This window comes from Bombus pyrosoma, linkage group LG4 (genome assembly GCF_014825855.1).
Source record: "Bombus pyrosoma isolate SC7728 linkage group LG4, ASM1482585v1, whole genome shotgun sequence".
Lineage (NCBI taxonomy): Eukaryota > Metazoa > Arthropoda > Insecta > Hymenoptera > Apidae > Bombus > Bombus pyrosoma.
The window spans coordinates 7,824,581-7,842,913 of record NC_057773.1 but is presented as its reverse complement, the minus strand read 5'-3'; the positions used below and the strand labels follow the sequence as shown (position 1 = coordinate 7,842,913).

Genomic DNA, 18,333 nt, shown 5'->3' with positions numbered 1-18,333 from the left:
AGTACGTTCGATATGCCCCCAGTCCGTTTCAACGCACACTTTGACACGTTTTCTCGTAGAAGCGCGCACACGTTGAACGAACCTCGGCATTTCTTTTATCTCTTGGCAGCAGATTTCTTGGATCAACTGCTGTTCGTTGTAACGAAGCAACTGGTTTACTATACGCTATACTTTCATTCACTAAACGTCTCGTAACTTCGAAACTAGTGTTTTTTGAACTCATGTTAATATAAGACATCTTTGCTTGTTCTGACGAGTGCTACATGCTCTTAAAATTTTTCCCCGTCTTTTTCCTACATTCTGTATATATTAATATATATTAATTGTACAATATTTAAAAAAACACGTCTAAAAGGATATTTTACAAAAGTGAAAAAGAAACGAATAGAACAGCATAGTTAAATAAAACTGAAGTTTGTTTAACTATTCTTTGATTTGAAAGGAACAATAATTGAGAACGTTTGCAAAGAGGAAAGCGACTAAATCTCTATAGTAAATACGTAAGAAGTAGACACATTTGAGGCTGCTTTATGATACGAATAAATTTATTAAGACGCGAATTCAGAATCATTTATTCATTGAAGCACAACTTATAATTATTGAAAACTTTGTGCAACTTAATGTTGCCATTAAGAAGGACGTGGCTTACATTTACAAACAATAATAAAAGACCGTTAATTAAAGAATATTACATTAATATTACATTTTATTTTCCCCATAAGTGATATTATTCTTTTTGAAATACAAAATGAAATAGTCGCAAGCAAAGAAGAGCATTCGAATTTTCCCTCATCCAAGAGGTCTTCCTATGAATTCAATTATTGGAAATTCTGCCGCGTATCACATCGTATCTTTCCAAATACGTGTACAATACCCATACTGTTGAAATATTTAACAAGATTTTATCATCGTTCGGTCTCTCCAGCGTGCTATGCAATTGATTTTCAAGTCATGAATTGCAGCATTATGGAAGAAAGGATTCAGCTCGCCTTCCCACGTTCTGTCCCGAAGACCGCGAGCAGTTGCGGTTTCAAAGAACATGTGGACGCGTTCTGGCGCGCGTACATGTTACCACGGAAAAGTCTGTATGAAGGGTAAACTGTTCATAGATCGTAGATAAGTATAGTCCACGCGCCAACGGCATTCCCAACCTCAGATACATGCACAGACACGAGTCTCGAGGGTTATGGGAACCTGACCGTTCTAACGTCACGTTTTGTCAGCAGCACGCGTGCAATATTGTTGGTCAAAGGATATTGCGATCTGAATATGAAAAACGTGTTCATCACCTTCCGACTTATTCTGCTTCGCGCATACGTGCGTTAAATTAGTCCTATAAAACGAGATTGAATTAAAATTTACAGACGCGACGTGTCTTTGCTTTGAAACGTGTTGACTGACACCGCGAGTGAATGTTTTATATTGTAAAGAGTTCTTGAGTTATTTGGATTCAAGGAATATCCAGTCGATTGTTATTTGTGCACGTGACAGCAATAGCATTATTACTTCCTGGATTCCAAGTTAAAGTGAAAAACTCTAATGTTCCTTTCCTCGTAAGAAAGTATAATGGTAATCGTAAAGACCTAAGATTTCAAGCGATACCTAGAATTGCGTGCAACGTTCTGCGTTTTTCAATTATTGTAGGATTAAGGTCAGAGGCTCTTATCTCTTCAAATCTCCAACTTTAATTTGGTTATCGAAAGATTTTAATATGCAAATTGTGAAGCACGACCTATCTTTCACAGCGCTTCTATATCGCTATAAATAAAATGAGCTATACATTTTCTTTATGAAATTTCTTACGCGTATCATTTTCATTAATCTTCTCCTGATCTTGGCGAAGGATAAGAAGAGTAATTTATGCGCAAATACAATTACGAAAGAATAATTCGTTTTTGTCTATCTGTTTGATCTAATCGGTCCTGGAACGAGTTGTTTATATCATAAAATTGTTTCCATTATCATAACGGTTTTTTGTTATTACAGTAGGGTACAATGTTGAGTAGGTAAAGCAGCTTGTTGATCAAACCATTTATATCGAGGAATAATACCTATGTTCATATTTCACTGACCTTGCTCCCATGAAATTACTACAGCGGAACGCACCTGTTATTCTATATATCTTAAATATAAATAGTTTCTTACCTCATTTTACGTAATTTTCATCCTTGTTTTAAGCATCGTACATTGCGATATGATCGAAGATGATGCAATCTAGGAATGTTTCTGGTAAAAAAGTGCAAGAGAAATATACCCGTTAATTTAATTATATTATACTGAAAATTGTAATAGATTTTTTTTCAGGTATTAAAAATGCACATGAAAATAATATTCTTCTTTTTGCTGTAATGTGATAAGAAAAGAAATTCCTTACGTATTTTTGTCCGTCTTTCGTGACTCACTCGTCTGTCAGCATTTTCTCTTCATCTCGCAGATACTTCAATTTAAATGAGCGTAACTTCCTTTAAAAATAGGTAGCTGTCCTTGCGGAAAGAATCATGACAAATCGTACGGTAAACAACAGGTACGATACAGCTTCAAGAACAAGAATAATTCGACAAGGTCTGGGGTGGAGCCTGAAGGGTGGGTGGCATCGTAAAAGCTGATGTTGGTTTCGTTGGTGGCAGAATTCGCTTTACGAGGACAAGCAGCTTAGCCAGCCTTTCCAACCGATATAATTCATCCACCGTGCCTCTTTACTCTGTGCAACATGCCTCGGCGCACTTCACGTGCTAACTGAAATTGGGAGGAACTCCTCGCAACCCTTATTTATGGAATCACAGCTGTGTTGTTGAATCCGTTGTCGCGGTTTTATAGGAAAATAAGTTACCGGTCTCGTCGTTGCTCACGATATCGACTCCTGCGTCACAAAATAAAAAGATTTATCTTTCCGCAAGAATATTATCAAATACCTGTTTATCAGCTGCTACTTAATTGTTTTATCTTACGCGTCGTTTGCAATGCGAGAGAATTAGTCTTTGATATTTATTCCTTCTTGTTTCGATTTCATATAGAAGTTAGTTTTAATTTTTTCGAACGTTAAAAATCTTTCTATCTGTTAATAAGAGCGAGATTAGTATAGAATAGTTCGAAGAATTAACGCATTAAAATGCAGTTGCTGACGCCATACATAGTACTTCTTATGCCCTCTCATGATTAATAATCGGACACATCAAGTATCAATAATGCCGAGGAAATAAGGATTTCTTGTATTTGTTTCAAATAGGTAATAATAACAATTAATATAAAGTATAATATTCGAAAGCTAACTTTCCAAATGCTTGTCCTAGTCTTAAATGTAGAACCTTGTACTGTTCTAGATCTCAGTAAAATTACCAAGCGTGAACATGTTAATTATTTTGTGCTACTTTCAAAATGAAGTACACGCATCGTGCTGATTGTCTGGAGAGGAGAAAAGTTCGAAATTTGTAATGTCACGGGTAAAATAATTTCTCCGCTGTATAAGCCCTGAAATATAAATATTTCCAGATATACTACTTCTAATAGAAATATCGTTAGATATAAAATAAATTCAATCGCCGTAGACATCCACGTTATATGGATTATTTATCGAATCGTATGCACGTTCTCATATTCCGTTACAGATTTTCTTCGTGAAAATGTTACGGCATTATCTATGATACAAGCTTTCCTCCATTCTTAGGCGAGGGAGGTTATGCGACCACGTGGAGAATTCTCCACCCTCGATTCTTATTTTCTCTGGTAGTCGGGAATCCAGTCTGGGTCTATGGTTCCGTGAATGTTGATACATCGCCAAGGATTTTGCATTTCGAATCCGGGATAAGAGGGTGGCATGGAAAAAGTCTGCTTTACGAACCCCACAAACCTGGCTTCATCCTCGAATAGACTTGCGAGAACGTATGCATTAGAATCAAGTGGAGATATGAAATTTTAGGTAGAAACGTAACAGACTTTGATTCTTTTCTCCCTTATTTTATGTAGACAGCTATTTATTGCGATTATCGTAGTAAAAATTCTTTTATTTTATTGTATTCTTAAACCGATAAATTTTAATAACGAATGAAATTACAAATAGGATATTGCTAATCGAATAAAGATTCTTTCATAATTAAATTCTCTTTTATAATCACAGAAATACAGTCGATTGTATTTATAAAGAGATTTTGTAATGTATATATCTTCTTTCGACATAGACATTTTTTGATATCATAAAAATTGTTCTCCGGTTAATTTAGAATAGACTAAATCATCAAGCAGGTAAATCCAAGTTGTTAGCTTCCAATGTTTCTCGACAAATTCAATCCGAGGTAAATTAACAGCCCGAGTAGATAGCAAATTTGTCTTACCGAGACGGAAAGTAATTACTCGAATTTTCCTAGTTGATCAACCACGCTCTTAATTACTGTGCCAACTAGTTCACTCAGATAACAGATAACAACGGAAGGTTTGCATACAATCTCGATGCTTTCAATGCTATTTCATTCATAATATAGTTACGCATATTCTCTATTACAACTTCTACATGTGGCAAGGCGCTTTGATTACTATGCCAACGTTAATAATAGCCTGAATATAATTCCATTTCCATCGTAGATATAGAGAAAGTTGAGATAATTCACCAGCAACGTAGGGAAGAAATCTTATCATTAAAAAAATATTAATTTAATGCAACATGTATCTTCAAGTTGATTCTGAAACTGTTCACGGTAATTAACAGTGTTGATTATCTTGGAATAATTCCCAGTAAATTATATAATTATATGTCTTTTGTCTTTATTCAATTAAGAGGTGTATACAAAATTTTAATATCAATCGTGTGAAGATCTGAAACTCGTAAAATTTGTGTTTAGTATGGTGTGAATATGTAAAGAAATACCTTATTGTTTTCCTTTATTTATACTTATCCATAATCCAGATATAGCTCGAGCTTATATTAACAAGATTTCTAAATACTAATGAAATTTGATTTACGCGAATATGCTGATCGAACCTACCTACAGCGTAGATTACAAACTAAATGAAAAGATTATAATCAATATTCCTTTTCTTGGAGCAAACGTTCTGCTTACAAAGACTCTAACATATTGGAAATTATAAGCTATATGTTACGTGTATGCATCACATATCCAGCCCTAAAAACGTCAACCAAATACACAACTCGACCACATAACTCAATCTCAGTTGCCAATCATCTTGTTGGGAATACTTCTATAAACCTTTGCCATAGCTAACTCACTATTCCATCACTCGTTCGAGAATGCGGCCTGAATTTCACGCAATGTGTACACACAATTTCAGCTAACTTCCTGTAGAAGGCTAATAATAATCCGCGACTAACTCGCGGCCAGAGTGAAAATATGTATTTCATAATTCATAGCGGACGTGACAAAGGGTGGAGAGCAGACGCGAGAAGGGGCTGGTGGTGGGCTGGCAGTACGGCGAACAAATCGAATTCGGCGCAAATTAGCGCGAACGTGGGTGCGCGAATTCGTCTTGTTGTCACGAGAAATAATTGCCAGGAGGATTCCTATGGACCGGGATCGGACGGGAAAGGCGAGCCTTCCCCCGAGGTTATAATGCCGGGATGAAGCGCCCGAGGTTATTAGTTTAGGAAGCTGCAAAGTACTCTGAAACAAAGTCTCTCTGTCCCTCTACAAGGTAATCAATATACAAGCGGGCGACCCTGCCTCCGTTTCAGCTCGTTGATTCAACCCGAACCGCCTGGCGAAGATCCCTTCGTCGAATTAGTTGCTTGCAAAGCATCGCTGTCGGGGATTCGACGTCAGAGAGCGATAGGTGATAAACCGTCTTTCCGTTCGACGGCCTACCAGAGACCAGACCTCGTCCTTCCCTTCGCGTTATGACGGCCGTGTTTCCAGATTAATTGCGGAATTTCAATTACTCCCAGCCTCTAGACCGCGCCAAATGAAAATGCTAACGAGGTAAAAATGCAACGACGCTTAATGCCGGGAGATTGAACGCGTTAATCGCGCAAATTGTCGGCCGAACGATGTTACCAACGTGAAACGCAGAGAGACCTTTGACTACGCTTAATGCGAAACATTTTATGCAGCTTTGCCGGATTACGTCTTCCGAAATTTCGTTTGCTTAAATACGGCGAAATAGGTCAGATGTTGACGACGCGTAAAAATGATTTATACAGTTGTTGATATTCTACGGTGTTTGTTTCTATTTGGATAATAATAAACGAATCAAGGATCCTTCTATTGTATATTCTAACTAGAAGGTTGACGGATTACGAATGTTTAATTAATTTGTGTGAAGATCACAGGGGAAAGATACAACGAGTCGCGTTTTTTGTTCTTCGGAACAATTGCAAAATCCAACGTTAAATCTGTCACGTTTGTACACTTATCTTTTTATAAAAAGTTGCAAGATACATACTGAAAGTAAATTTTAGCCACGTGTCTCTTGCGAACAAAGGGGATAATCGATCTGTAGTTTTTGGTATATTTGGCCATTTTTATTCAAAAAAGGAACAAAGTTAACTAGCGAGTATTCGTTAAACAATTAACATTGTTAATTAAATATGCACATGTAAAAGGAGTCAAGAAACATGCACAGAGAATTTGTATAAATTCATGAACATCGTACAGAATCACGAAGAAAAAGGTGCAGTACATAAAATTGATAAATTCGACATTAAAAAACGATTATGGTAATTTCCTACCGAAGAAACGATTCGATTAACAAGATTAAGTATAAAAATATTAAGAAAAAAACTACAAATTTCTATGAGGGAATCGTAGTATATAGAAGTCGTAACTCTCAATCGTAAAGCACCCTTTGCAGAAAATTTGCCAGCAATCCAAGCGATGCAATAACTCGGCCCCCTTTACGAACATCGATAACCGTTTTCATTTCACAGGGCCAGTTAGAATTATCGGCGAGGATCCCCTCAATGTAATTCGTTGGTCGCTCAGCAAACGTCCTCGAACCATTACTGTCCGGTCTCACCAAACAAGCGATGTCTGTAGGTAATAAACCGTCTCCTTCCAGCTCATCGACGCAGCCGGTGAAATTATGAAACGCCTATTTGCCGCTCCCCTCGAAACATCGACTCCCTCGTTCACCGCTACAGCTTCTTTATGAGTTGGTTAATTTATCTTTGATATCGCTCGTTGGCTTTCCTCCCAATGCTGGAAGTATGGCGCAGAAACACGATTGAAACTTCGCACAGGGAAAAATAAGAGAAGACGTTTTAATTTTCGTAGCGTGTTGCGTCTTCTCTTACTTATCCCACCTACGTATTTACAACAAAAATATTCGTACACTTACGTATATCACGCGTGTTATATAAAAGATCTTGACATTTCATTAGAGCTATAACGAGACGCGATTGCCAAGATTATATTGGGGAGATTTGTATCCAATCTGAAAATATACATGGAAGGACAAGATACGTATTCACTGCAAACTTATATTTAGTACAGAAATTAGTATATTCGCGATACGAATATTTATTTTCAATCATATAAAAAGCATCAAAGATGGTCCCATTGTATATTGAAATTTATTAATATTGTGTACGATTGCCTGTTTAATACAAATGATTTTTTATCTCCGCATAGTACTGTACTAAATATCTTATAACTTGCATATACAATTCTCAGAATTGTCGAAAATTCTATGTAGTCATTATAGGTAGATGTGATTACAATACTAATAAAATTTCAGACTATTTCGTTTATTTACAACACAAATAATATGTTCATAGAAGATGTCGACAAGCGTATGAATACTTTCGCGAGTCACTGTACGTGTAACCTTCGATAAAGAATTTTATTTAAGGATCGTCTTTCTCATCTGTCGTGCAATATATTGGAGTTAGTAATGCATACTTCTTTCTTGATACTTTCATTGCCTCGATTGTAAAAGATTTCTATGGACGACCGTGTATGCTTTTTCAACGTCTTTGCGTTTCTCTTTTGCCTGGTACGCTACTGCTTCGTTTACTAACTTTTTGTCTTATTTTGTTACAGTCCAAGCAGCACAGCGCTGGGTTCGCTGGATCAACTGAAGGAGTACCTGACAACAGTGGGAACCTGCAAATGCGGTCTCGAGTGTCCGCTAAGACCTGAACAGGTCTTCAACTTCGACCCCAAGGTATGTTCGCAGTCATTTTTATTTGGGCTCAGTCACGATCGTTTCACGTATACCGTGCCTGTTAAATTGCTGCAATTATTGTCGTACGAGCATACGCGGCGGCTGTTAGTCATTTCAAACATCGGCGTATTGTTCGAAGGCTATTTTCATAAAGAACTGCGCAAGCTTTATTTAGAGGCGAATCATAAGTTGCACGCGTATTGTGACCGATTCGATGAGCATGAAATATAGGTTGGAAAGAAACATTCACATTATAATTTCCTTTCGATGTTAGAGACTCTGCATTATTGCTGCATCAAAGCATTCCATTCACGCTACATTATTTAAATCTACAATATTAAATATCGAGGCAATTAAATTGTAAGAAACGTTTTGAGATTATCTATTATGCAATCTCTACAATTTTACGATTTAAGGATAATTCGCGGTATCGTTGGATCATATGTGATCACGACAATCTAAATCAGGGACAGATTATTTAATTTTGAAGCATGCTGAGGTAATGCCATTGATAATGTTCAACGCGTCAAATATAGAATACAAATTAAAAGGAAATAGTCTAAGCCTAAATGATTTTTGCGAATCACGTATGGCACGGCAATATCGATTAGAAATTAAAGTAGAAAGCTACAATTAATATTGGATACGCAATCACAATGAAGGATAAGTACAAAATTACTGGAATTCTCGAACAGCACTTTCACTGCAGTATCTACATGTTTAATGAACCGATCACGATATACGGTACAAACCAGCGAAAATTCCAAATTCATCAAACACATATTTTAAATACAATTTCTTTTTCTGGTGCAATCGAACATTTTTCAAATACATTCGCGGAAAAAGTGATATTTCCGTTGGCGGAATCGATATCCATCTTGGAGACGTCCTTAAGAGGCCGACCGCGATTTAAAGCATTGGCCGATGAAACGCAATTTAAATAAATCAGCCGTGTAGTTTGCGACAAGAAGTCCGAATGGAAGAAACGAGGCTCGTAAAAAGCGCGGCGCGTACGTCGATGCCTGTCGCGAGTAAATCGCGAGTCGTGTAGCAAAACGACCAACGATGTTCTTGTCGTAATCTGGCCTGAGAAATCTCCGTGGCCGACGTTCCTCGTGCAATGAGTCAATACTCGATGTTGCGCGAGCGATGATGCTGTGTAAACGCGCGCGTGCAACGTCCGGTGAAAGAGAGAGGCGAAGAAGCGTGTAAAACGCACGGCAGACTGGCTGGAGAGCCGCGTCGAATCGACGATGCTCCTTTGGAATTCATTTCGCGTTTTCCTCGCGAACGATTCCATCGTCACGCGTCTCGCGCTAGTGAAAGTCTATGGGATGCATGACTCGTTGCAGCACAGCTACGCTTAATTGCGCTCAGTAGTCGAACATTGTTTGTCTATTTATCGGGTGTCTGTGGAGATATCATTAAGTGCGCGAAATGTTCACGTCGAATGCGTGGAATACGTGCAAATGACGTTAGGGAAAATATTGAAAAGCTAACCGAAGAATGAAACAGGACTGACGAACTTCCTTCGTTTCCTTAGGTTGTATTATACGTTTCATAAGTATCATAGTAATCGCATGTAAATTTATTCATACGTATCAAGACATCTGATCTCGTAGATAATACATAATATAATCCTATGTTTTTAAAGCTTATTGTATGTACATGATGTAAATCTTTCCACAAACAACAAAAGGATACTATACATCTACACGACACGAACGATACGATTCATCGTACATAAATAGACTGGGAATGTTTATGCGCTTCTGAAAAATGTACGAATTTTGTGCGAACGAAATGTACAAAATATCTAGAGAAAAATATGTAGCGTAATATTCTATGGATGAAAGAAAGTTCTATTTAAGTTCCCTTTGCTTAATTCTTTTCATAATGATATAAATTTGTATAAACGTTCAGTGTATATGCGAAACAATTATCTGTCAGCCAATAAAACGAACTTCGTACCAGCTTATCGAACTATATTATTACTTAGACCGCGGATTTTTGTACATTTATTGGAAATTTGAAGATGCGAAAATTCACAGAACGCATATAATATAGAGAATACATATAGACGTATAAAATATCCAAACTATAATATTCAGTAAATAAACCAATTGTCTGTCATAGTTGCTTTTTTGTAATTAAATATAAATATCCGTAGCCCAATTATTACCGAGACTGTGTCAAACACATCGCTTTGACTTGAAATTATGCATGTTCGTTCGTAATGAAAAATTCGGTCTCGTTCGAAGATCCCTTTACTTCAATCATTTCAATAATTCATAACAAAAACCTCCTAACGACTGGCTCTGAACACGAAAGGAACAGGATGATAGAATAGCAAAAGGAGGAGTTGGTCCGTCAACAAACGATTACTCCGCACTCCGCAGCGAGTTAACCGGTTAACCGAACGTAATTATCATCGGCGCGCCAATAAGTCCCGAAGAAGCTTCGCAGAACAAGCATTAACAACGTTAATTTGGGAGGCACACGGCGGCGCATTGGCGCGCAAATTAAAAATTCACGAAACTACGGGACAAGAGGGTGGTTGAAGAATAAGCCAAAGCGCCCCGACAGACGGGCGAACGCGCTCATCAGTTTTGTTTAATTATTCCAGTAGCATGCGACGATATACGAGGAAAACGTATAATTATCCGTACACCTGCTTGCTAACCGCTCACTCAGCCGGTGCTTACCATCCCGTTGCGTATGTACTATCTACAGTGCGTTAATGCGTTCCTTAATTAAACTTTATCGTGCAGCATCGGTCTACAGGAATTCATAGAAGCATCGATCCGAGTTGACCTGTCGACAACACGACGATCAACGTGCTAATAATTAATAATCATTTGCATATCTCTGACATGGTGGCGTGCTTACAATATAATCTCCAGCCGGGTTTATCACTTTATCGACCAATTATCGTTGCCTCCAGTCATTGTCTCGCGGTGACGATTTCGCCTGATCTCTCTGCGCCGAATTATCGATCACTCTGGGAGTAATAGCTTTCGATTAACGGCCCAGATTGTTACGTGTGTTCCCGTGCATGCCAATAAAGATATACTCGCCTGAAATTTCTGCGATGTTGACGCGCCTCGGTACGCTGATATATGCTCCGCAGGCATTTCATATGCTCGTACGTTGCGTAGTTGGATTTCCGAGTTAAGTGACGGTGCAGTGATCTTTTAAAATACTTGAACACTTGGAACGTTAGTTCTTGAAGCAGAATATTTTTCTCGCTTTTTTTTTTTTTTTTGATAGAAATGTAAAGGAGTTTGGTAGGTTCGTAAAATAGAAACGGCAATTTCCTATTTCGTGGAGCAAAAGTTTCAATTGCGAAACGAGTTTCTTAAGCTTTTCTTTTAAAAACCAAATTTTAAGTTGATTTTATAAATCTGGCATTCCCCAAGGTGTTCATGTTCCACATTCCAGACGTAAATTTATTGCGATGCGGTATCGATCGACTGTGTCTGTTGGCAACTGCAAACAACATTATCCACGCTAATCACGAAGGGTCCGTCATAAATTAGACTCGTCGACGTTACAATTTCTATTACGTATGCGGCAGTAGGCGATTCGTCTCGCGAGACGAATTCTCGTCGCGTAACCAAGAGGACTGGTCGCTTCTGGCAACGGGCCGGCCAGATTGTATCTGTCTCGAATCTGCAATACAAACTCTCTATCTAGCTGTGTACAATGAGACTGCCAGTCTGGACATTGTATGATTTGAGGAAAAAGAGTAGCAAGGTACATGCAACAAAATTGGCAGCCATCAGGAAAAGAACTTCCTAGTTCCCTTTAGAGCGTTTCGTACGCTTTTAGAAAAGATATAAAACTACTATAATATATATATATCAAGTATAGAAGATATATAATCAAATAAAATATAATAACAGGTTAACACTAGTGAATTGGTCTTGCGCCACTTGCAGTCAAATGTTTTAAGTGCTAAGCATAAGCATGGAATAGAACCTAGTAAATAACAGGTTTTCGCTGGTAAAGTGGTCTTAAATTGCTTGAATTTAGGCAATTGACTAAACGAGATTTTATCATAGATACATATCCTAATGAAAAATTTGCTATAATATCGTAAACTTTATTTAAAAAATGAGTATGTAAAAAATATTCTATCCTGTAAAGTTTCTATTACTTAATAACTAACTTCTAATTGCATCTCTTTGAAGTAAAATGATATGCATACATAGAGAAACGTTGACTTCAATATATTTTAAGGCGCAGAGTTAATCGCTTTCAAATTATCAGTTAAAATCCGTACAAGTACTAGATACGGGTTCGTCGAACGCATTAAAGCAATAAATTCAATCATTCGATAAAACCGCTCGTAAACCCGTCTCCTTATAAATGGTCAAGTCGCGACCATTTAAGTCTTCATAAATCCGTGAAAAGAAATTCAACGTATACACTATGGTTGCATAGGAATTCAATGGACCACGAATTCGCTTTCCCTTTTCCTCATCCATCGACGTTGCGTTGTTATATCAACGTCGAATTAATCGGGCATCGTGCGCATTCACGAGGAGATCCAATCGAACCAATTAAAAGGAGCCGCATCGGTCGTAAGAACGAAGACTTAAAAATTCGCGGCTTCGACGAAAAATATCGAATCGATGGTATCGGGAGCACCGGGAACGGGCTTTCTGTTCGCGAATACCCAATTACAATGGTCAGACACCGTAACTATCCAACAATCTGAGCACCATATGTAGGAGACAGCCTTAACGTTTCCCCGGGAACCTTTGATTCGGCCCGATTCTTTATCGGGCCACCGGTGTTCCTGTCCAACGTTCTCTCCCTCGCGATGCTCCTTTTGTAGCAGCCGACGTTTCCGCCTATTGTTGCGTGTACACCGTGCGGAATCATCGAGCCACGGAGCAATTTCTCAGTTTCCCCGTAGGTAGACACAGACCGTGCCAGAGCAAAGCGGAGAGCGCGCACTCCGTTCGAGCAGGAAGTTTGCACAGAGGTCTGCAGCTTTGCTCTACGAAACGTTTTCGGTGGAATCGTATCGTAGATGGAGTTTGCAGGGAATAGGTAACGTTGGACAAATTATTGATACGTTAGACGAATTGCTGAAACGATCCATTGTACGCATCGTGTGGACGAAAGGGGAGAATGGTTTGAATTAAAACAGAATCGGTGATCAGTTGGTGAATGAAATCGTTCGCGGAAGAGCTACCGTGAATAGACGGCATTGTTTCCGATTTGGATGGAGGATGTGCTGGATGAAGGCTAAGATCAAGAGTGTATCACGGATTAGCGTTTGAGTATGTTGAATGAAAAATTCATTGCGTATGTACTTGAGACGCCTTGAAATAGTTTGCCGCATCGAGTACTGAGGCACTTTTGATATAAATAATTGTCATCGATGGTGAGGAAATATTCGACGATATGAAATGCTTGATATATTATGATAAATATTCTCGTGATTAAATTTAGTAATTATTTGTGAAGATAGTTGAAAGGAAAGGAAAAACAAATTATTTCGTTAGAATTGATATATTAGAATTTGATAGTAATATTTTCATACGTGTAATACGTGTTAAAGAGTTTGCCTCGCTGGGATTAAAATATAAATAGTTACAACGCAGCTCTTTTTGAAAATACACGATCGTATTTTTGCAGTCATATCAATGTGCTATTCGAAATTAATTAAATTGCTAATTGCTTTCAAGAATAAAAAATCAAATATGCATATAGATTAATAACATATATATATATAGTTATTTCCACGTGTCGTAACTGTTACCATTTTCATCGAAAAAAGAAACATATTTGACGCGTGATATAAAGTTTAAATTACTCGAAATTGAATATATCAAAAATACACGTGTATCACAAGGACTTATGTGGTATTTAATAGAATGACAAACCTGCTGAAGCTATTTACAAATATCTTCATTATGTCCCATAAATATTCGAGATGTATTACTTTCGAAAACACGATCCCTAAATACTTGGAAGCAACAGGAGCACCATAAAAATACCAATAGCTTGGAAACAAGGTATCTCGTACTGAAATCGCACCTAAAGTTATGCCCCGTCTTTCACAAACTGCTCTTCGCAATGACTAGAAATTGCCTTTTAGCACTTGGTGCTAATACCAGTTACATCACATTAAATATCCGTCAAGTCGGTTTATCTTTCAACTTGGGTTGTAATTCATACGCGAAAACCTTACCGAACTGTATCGTATTATTACCTTGGAAACAACTCGTAAAACGTAGAAACCGTAAAACGTGGTCGTTTAAATGTGTACTAACAATAAGTTTAACGTTTTGGCTCGATGGTAAAAATTGCGAAATCCCGGCGGTCGCGTCGACAACTTCCTTGACAGCAGGCATTCGCGTTGAATCGCATTTCTGGAGTCTGCAGCCGTAGCAACACGACTGAAACGTAAACGTGGCGAACAATTCTAATCTCGCAGACTGACGGTTCGACAAGGTGCTGTGCACGTCGTTGCCGCGAGTCCAAACACACGAGATGGCTCGCTTCTCTTCAGAGGAGTTAGTTTATGGAGTTGTTGCTATTCATTATCACCGTCACGGGCCCGAATGGCTCGGCTGTGTCTCGACGGATGTATTAGCGAGTGCTTAAGCGAACGCACGAGTTACACCATGACGTTAACAAAGGGTAACCGAGCACCCTTTTATTACATCGAGCTCGTCTTGTTTAAGCCCGTGCGTAAGTAATTTGCTTTAATGAATTTGCATCCTCTCCCGTTGCGAGGCGCACGCGTACGTCGTTTTCTTCATTCTCTCTCTCTCTCTTTCCCTTTTGTGTTTTCTCGCGAGCCTTGGGTCATATTGGATTAGCAACGTCTTCGAAAGGCAGTCTCGATTTATGACCGACTCTTTGTTATCTCGCGAGATAATCGACGAAGAAAATAATGCCTGCCAAAGCGACTTTTGTCTATGGTACTCGTGACGTGAATGGATCTTGGGTGTTGGATCTTAGCATTGAAAACGTCCAAAATAGAAGAAATTGAGTTTGGCTTCATTATGCGAACAGTTGGTAATTATTCACTACGTCTAAACAATTATCTTCGTCTGACTTTATAAATTATAGTATTCGATTTAATCAACACTTTTAAAATTGTTTAGCTACTTTTAAATGACTCTAAATTTTATATTTATAAATTATTATTTCGCTACGGTCGCCCCTTAAACTTTCAAACGCTCGATATCCCTGAACGTCGATCAAACGATAAAACAGAATTGGAGGGAAAAGCGCGACAAAACGGGCACGAAATTACATCGCAGCGTTGGACAAAGAGGCAACTTTTCGCCGGGACGACGCGACGCGAGAAAAAGGTAAGCCAGCATCGAATTACTCAACCCCTCCTGCATGGTCGAGCACCGTTCTGCAAATTCCATTGAATTCGAAGCACGACTTCCGGGTTCGCCGCGCTTCAAAGGTGCACGCCCTTTAAAGCAAGTCGATTTTTAATTTTCAATCGAGCGCTGAGCATCCATCGCCGATTAATTCCCTGAAAGAGGAGACAGAGAGAACAGAGAGAAGGCGATAGAAAAAGAAGATAGAGAGAGAGAAAGAGAGAGAGAGAGAAACATAGCGTGGAACGAGAACAAGGTATGACTTTCGTGGATAAGACGACGAAGCCACGGCACAAAAGAGCCTCCGCCTCAAAGAGCGGTCTTTGTAATCGACTGGAGCCATCGGCAGGGAAACGAACTTCGCTTGTACAAAGAAAGTAATCTTGTACGGTGTCTCGGTGGAAAAGGATCCAGTCGTTGGCTGGCTGGTTGGCGAACCGCACAAAGTTTTCGCTGGGAAAAAGAGAAAACGGGACCGAGGACCGCCGGAGGAGGCGGAATTCGCGACGGATCCCCCTTTGTAATTGGCAAACGGTCCCGGATGAAGAGCGCCACGAATAAGTCGTTCGACTTTGATAGTTCGCTGCAACTTTATGACTGCCGAGCTGAGAGCCGCACCGTGCACACCACCAATAGGGAATCCTATCGGGTACGTTTGCGTCTTTGTTAGCTCCGGCTCAACGGAAATATCCTGACGTCTCGGAATTTCTTTGCTGGAATTTCCCTGGAATTCTCGAATCGAGCCGGCCTGTTCTTCGCGGTAACCGCGTGCCAATTTATATTCATGCTCGTGCTTGTATTGTATGTCCAGGAGATGTTGAATGGATTGAACGGGCAAAGGTTGCGATGGAATTTTTCGCCACGCGACTTGTTTCCTGCTTTATATTCTCGGAAAATTGTTGGGAAATGTTGGACAGAGTTACATTTTACGTACACATTTTAACTTTTATAGAAACCTGTTACGAATATATTACGTATGTTGTAGGAAACGTTATGAAGTTTCATTGGCAGTGTAATGAGCAGACTGCTGATGTTTATGCACTTATAGAAAAATTTTAATATCTAAAAATACATGCTATATAATACATAGAAATGTATAGAAATATGTGAAATGTCCAAAGTGAAGTATTTTTTATAATATTTAGAAGATAAAATAAAGTTGTAGTTCGATTCGAAATTTGGAAATATTTTATTAATATATATATATATATATATATATATATATATATATATATGCCACGCATAAAAGTTTTGCACGATAAATGTTCAAATATTTTTACGAGTACGTATTGACCATGTAGATGTATTGCCATTGCATATAGCGATTAAATGCTAAATAGTTCATTCAATTTTTACTCTTTGTGAAGACTTTAGTATTCCTGTCAGAGAAGGATCTTCTACAACTTTATGTGTAGTACTCATAGTATTTTTGAATTTTTATCGTACGAACGAATTTTTCATGTTGAATAAAAGGCGCGCTAAATCCTCCTTACTGGGATGAATGGCGCTTTAATTAAGAACCTTATATGAAATTTAAATTTTTAGTACGATGAATAACTTTCGTTCAGATTCGTTTTTAAAATAATCCACGCAATTAGAAAGTGATAGGCACAAAAAACCGTCATCTTCATAAATCATTCGTATATAACATAACGTTATTTTAATTGTTATTCAAAAACAATTGGTATTCGATGCATAAGGAGTTTTATATGAAACTCCATTGCTATATTTATATAAATATGTATATTTTCGGTAAATTAATTTAAAATAATTTTCAATAATCATGTGGATCACGTGGCACAGTTATTCTTAAGACAGTATTGCTTCTTTAGGATTTATATTTCTCATTTTAGAATTCGTACGCATGAGAGGATGCTTTCTGTGTTGCAGCAAATAGTAGGAAAATTGCAACGAGCTGGTAAATTTTGCAGGTGCACGTACAATTATTTCCTCAGAGCGAAAAGCATGACTCGATGTTTTTCTTACATATTCCGCAATTAACAAACTGTATAAATAGTTCGAAGAAATAACAATTAAAACTTCCAACCTCCAACCCTTCGTTTCGCGTTAATTCTGGAAAAACTTTCGGCTTCGTTAAGCGGAGAGACGTTCTACGCTCATGCGCTTAATTTCTCGATGGAGGATGATTAATTGCAGATCTTCTAGTCGAACAGATTATAATTTCAAATTTCATTCAAATTACTTTAACAATTTTCAATTAAAGAATCCTAAAGGACGAAAGGATTATCATTTAGTCTTTTTCCAAACGTCGGATTATCGAACGAGAAAGATAACAAATTGAAGCAGAGAGAATAAAAATGATTCGAGTGTGGAAATTTGAACGAGCAAACGACGTCAAGTATTTTCGACGTTTGACAGTAAAGGAATTAAGGTCGCAACATTTTCATGCTGTGAAATATCGTCGACGAAACTCTCGTGCTACGTACTGTACTTGACGTGTAAAACGTGTTCTGGTTCTAGATTACGCATACATATATACACACACACGATGCACGGATATCGTGCACTCCCGATAATTCCGAGGATAATTCGATTTTCTCCGAATTGCCGAGCTTGCTCCGTTCAAATTGAATTTCTATTAATAAAAACGGATATCGGTCGCTTGTGTGTACACCCACCCTCCGCACCCTCCGTCTTCTCCTCGCTAATTCTTGGCTTTCTCCGTCCTTCTTTCGATATTACCCCTTTTTCCTGAACTCGCAATTTTTCTCCGCTGCTGCAACCACACCTCTTTTTCTTTCTTATTTCCAATTATTTTTACTTGTTACCTCGTGACTCTGTTCACCGTTTATTCTCCCAACATCTACATACATTTTCATTTCGTTGCTACATCCCTATATTC

General features: G+C 38.3%; 1 protein-coding gene across 3 annotated transcripts in view; it reads left to right on the top strand.

The window, feature by feature from the left end:
• The window catches only part of LOC122567059 (mucin-17-like), a 381,861-nt gene that overhangs the window by 255,998 nt on the left and 107,530 nt on the right, over window positions 1-18,333 (top strand). For all 3 annotated transcript variants that reach the window (XM_043725153.1, XM_043725154.1, XM_043725152.1), the window contains exon 2: window positions 7,986-8,109. In XM_043725153.1, the coding sequence (XP_043581088.1) occupies window positions 7,986-8,109 (124 nt within the window). The remainder of the gene's footprint in view (window positions 1-7,985; window positions 8,110-18,333) is intronic.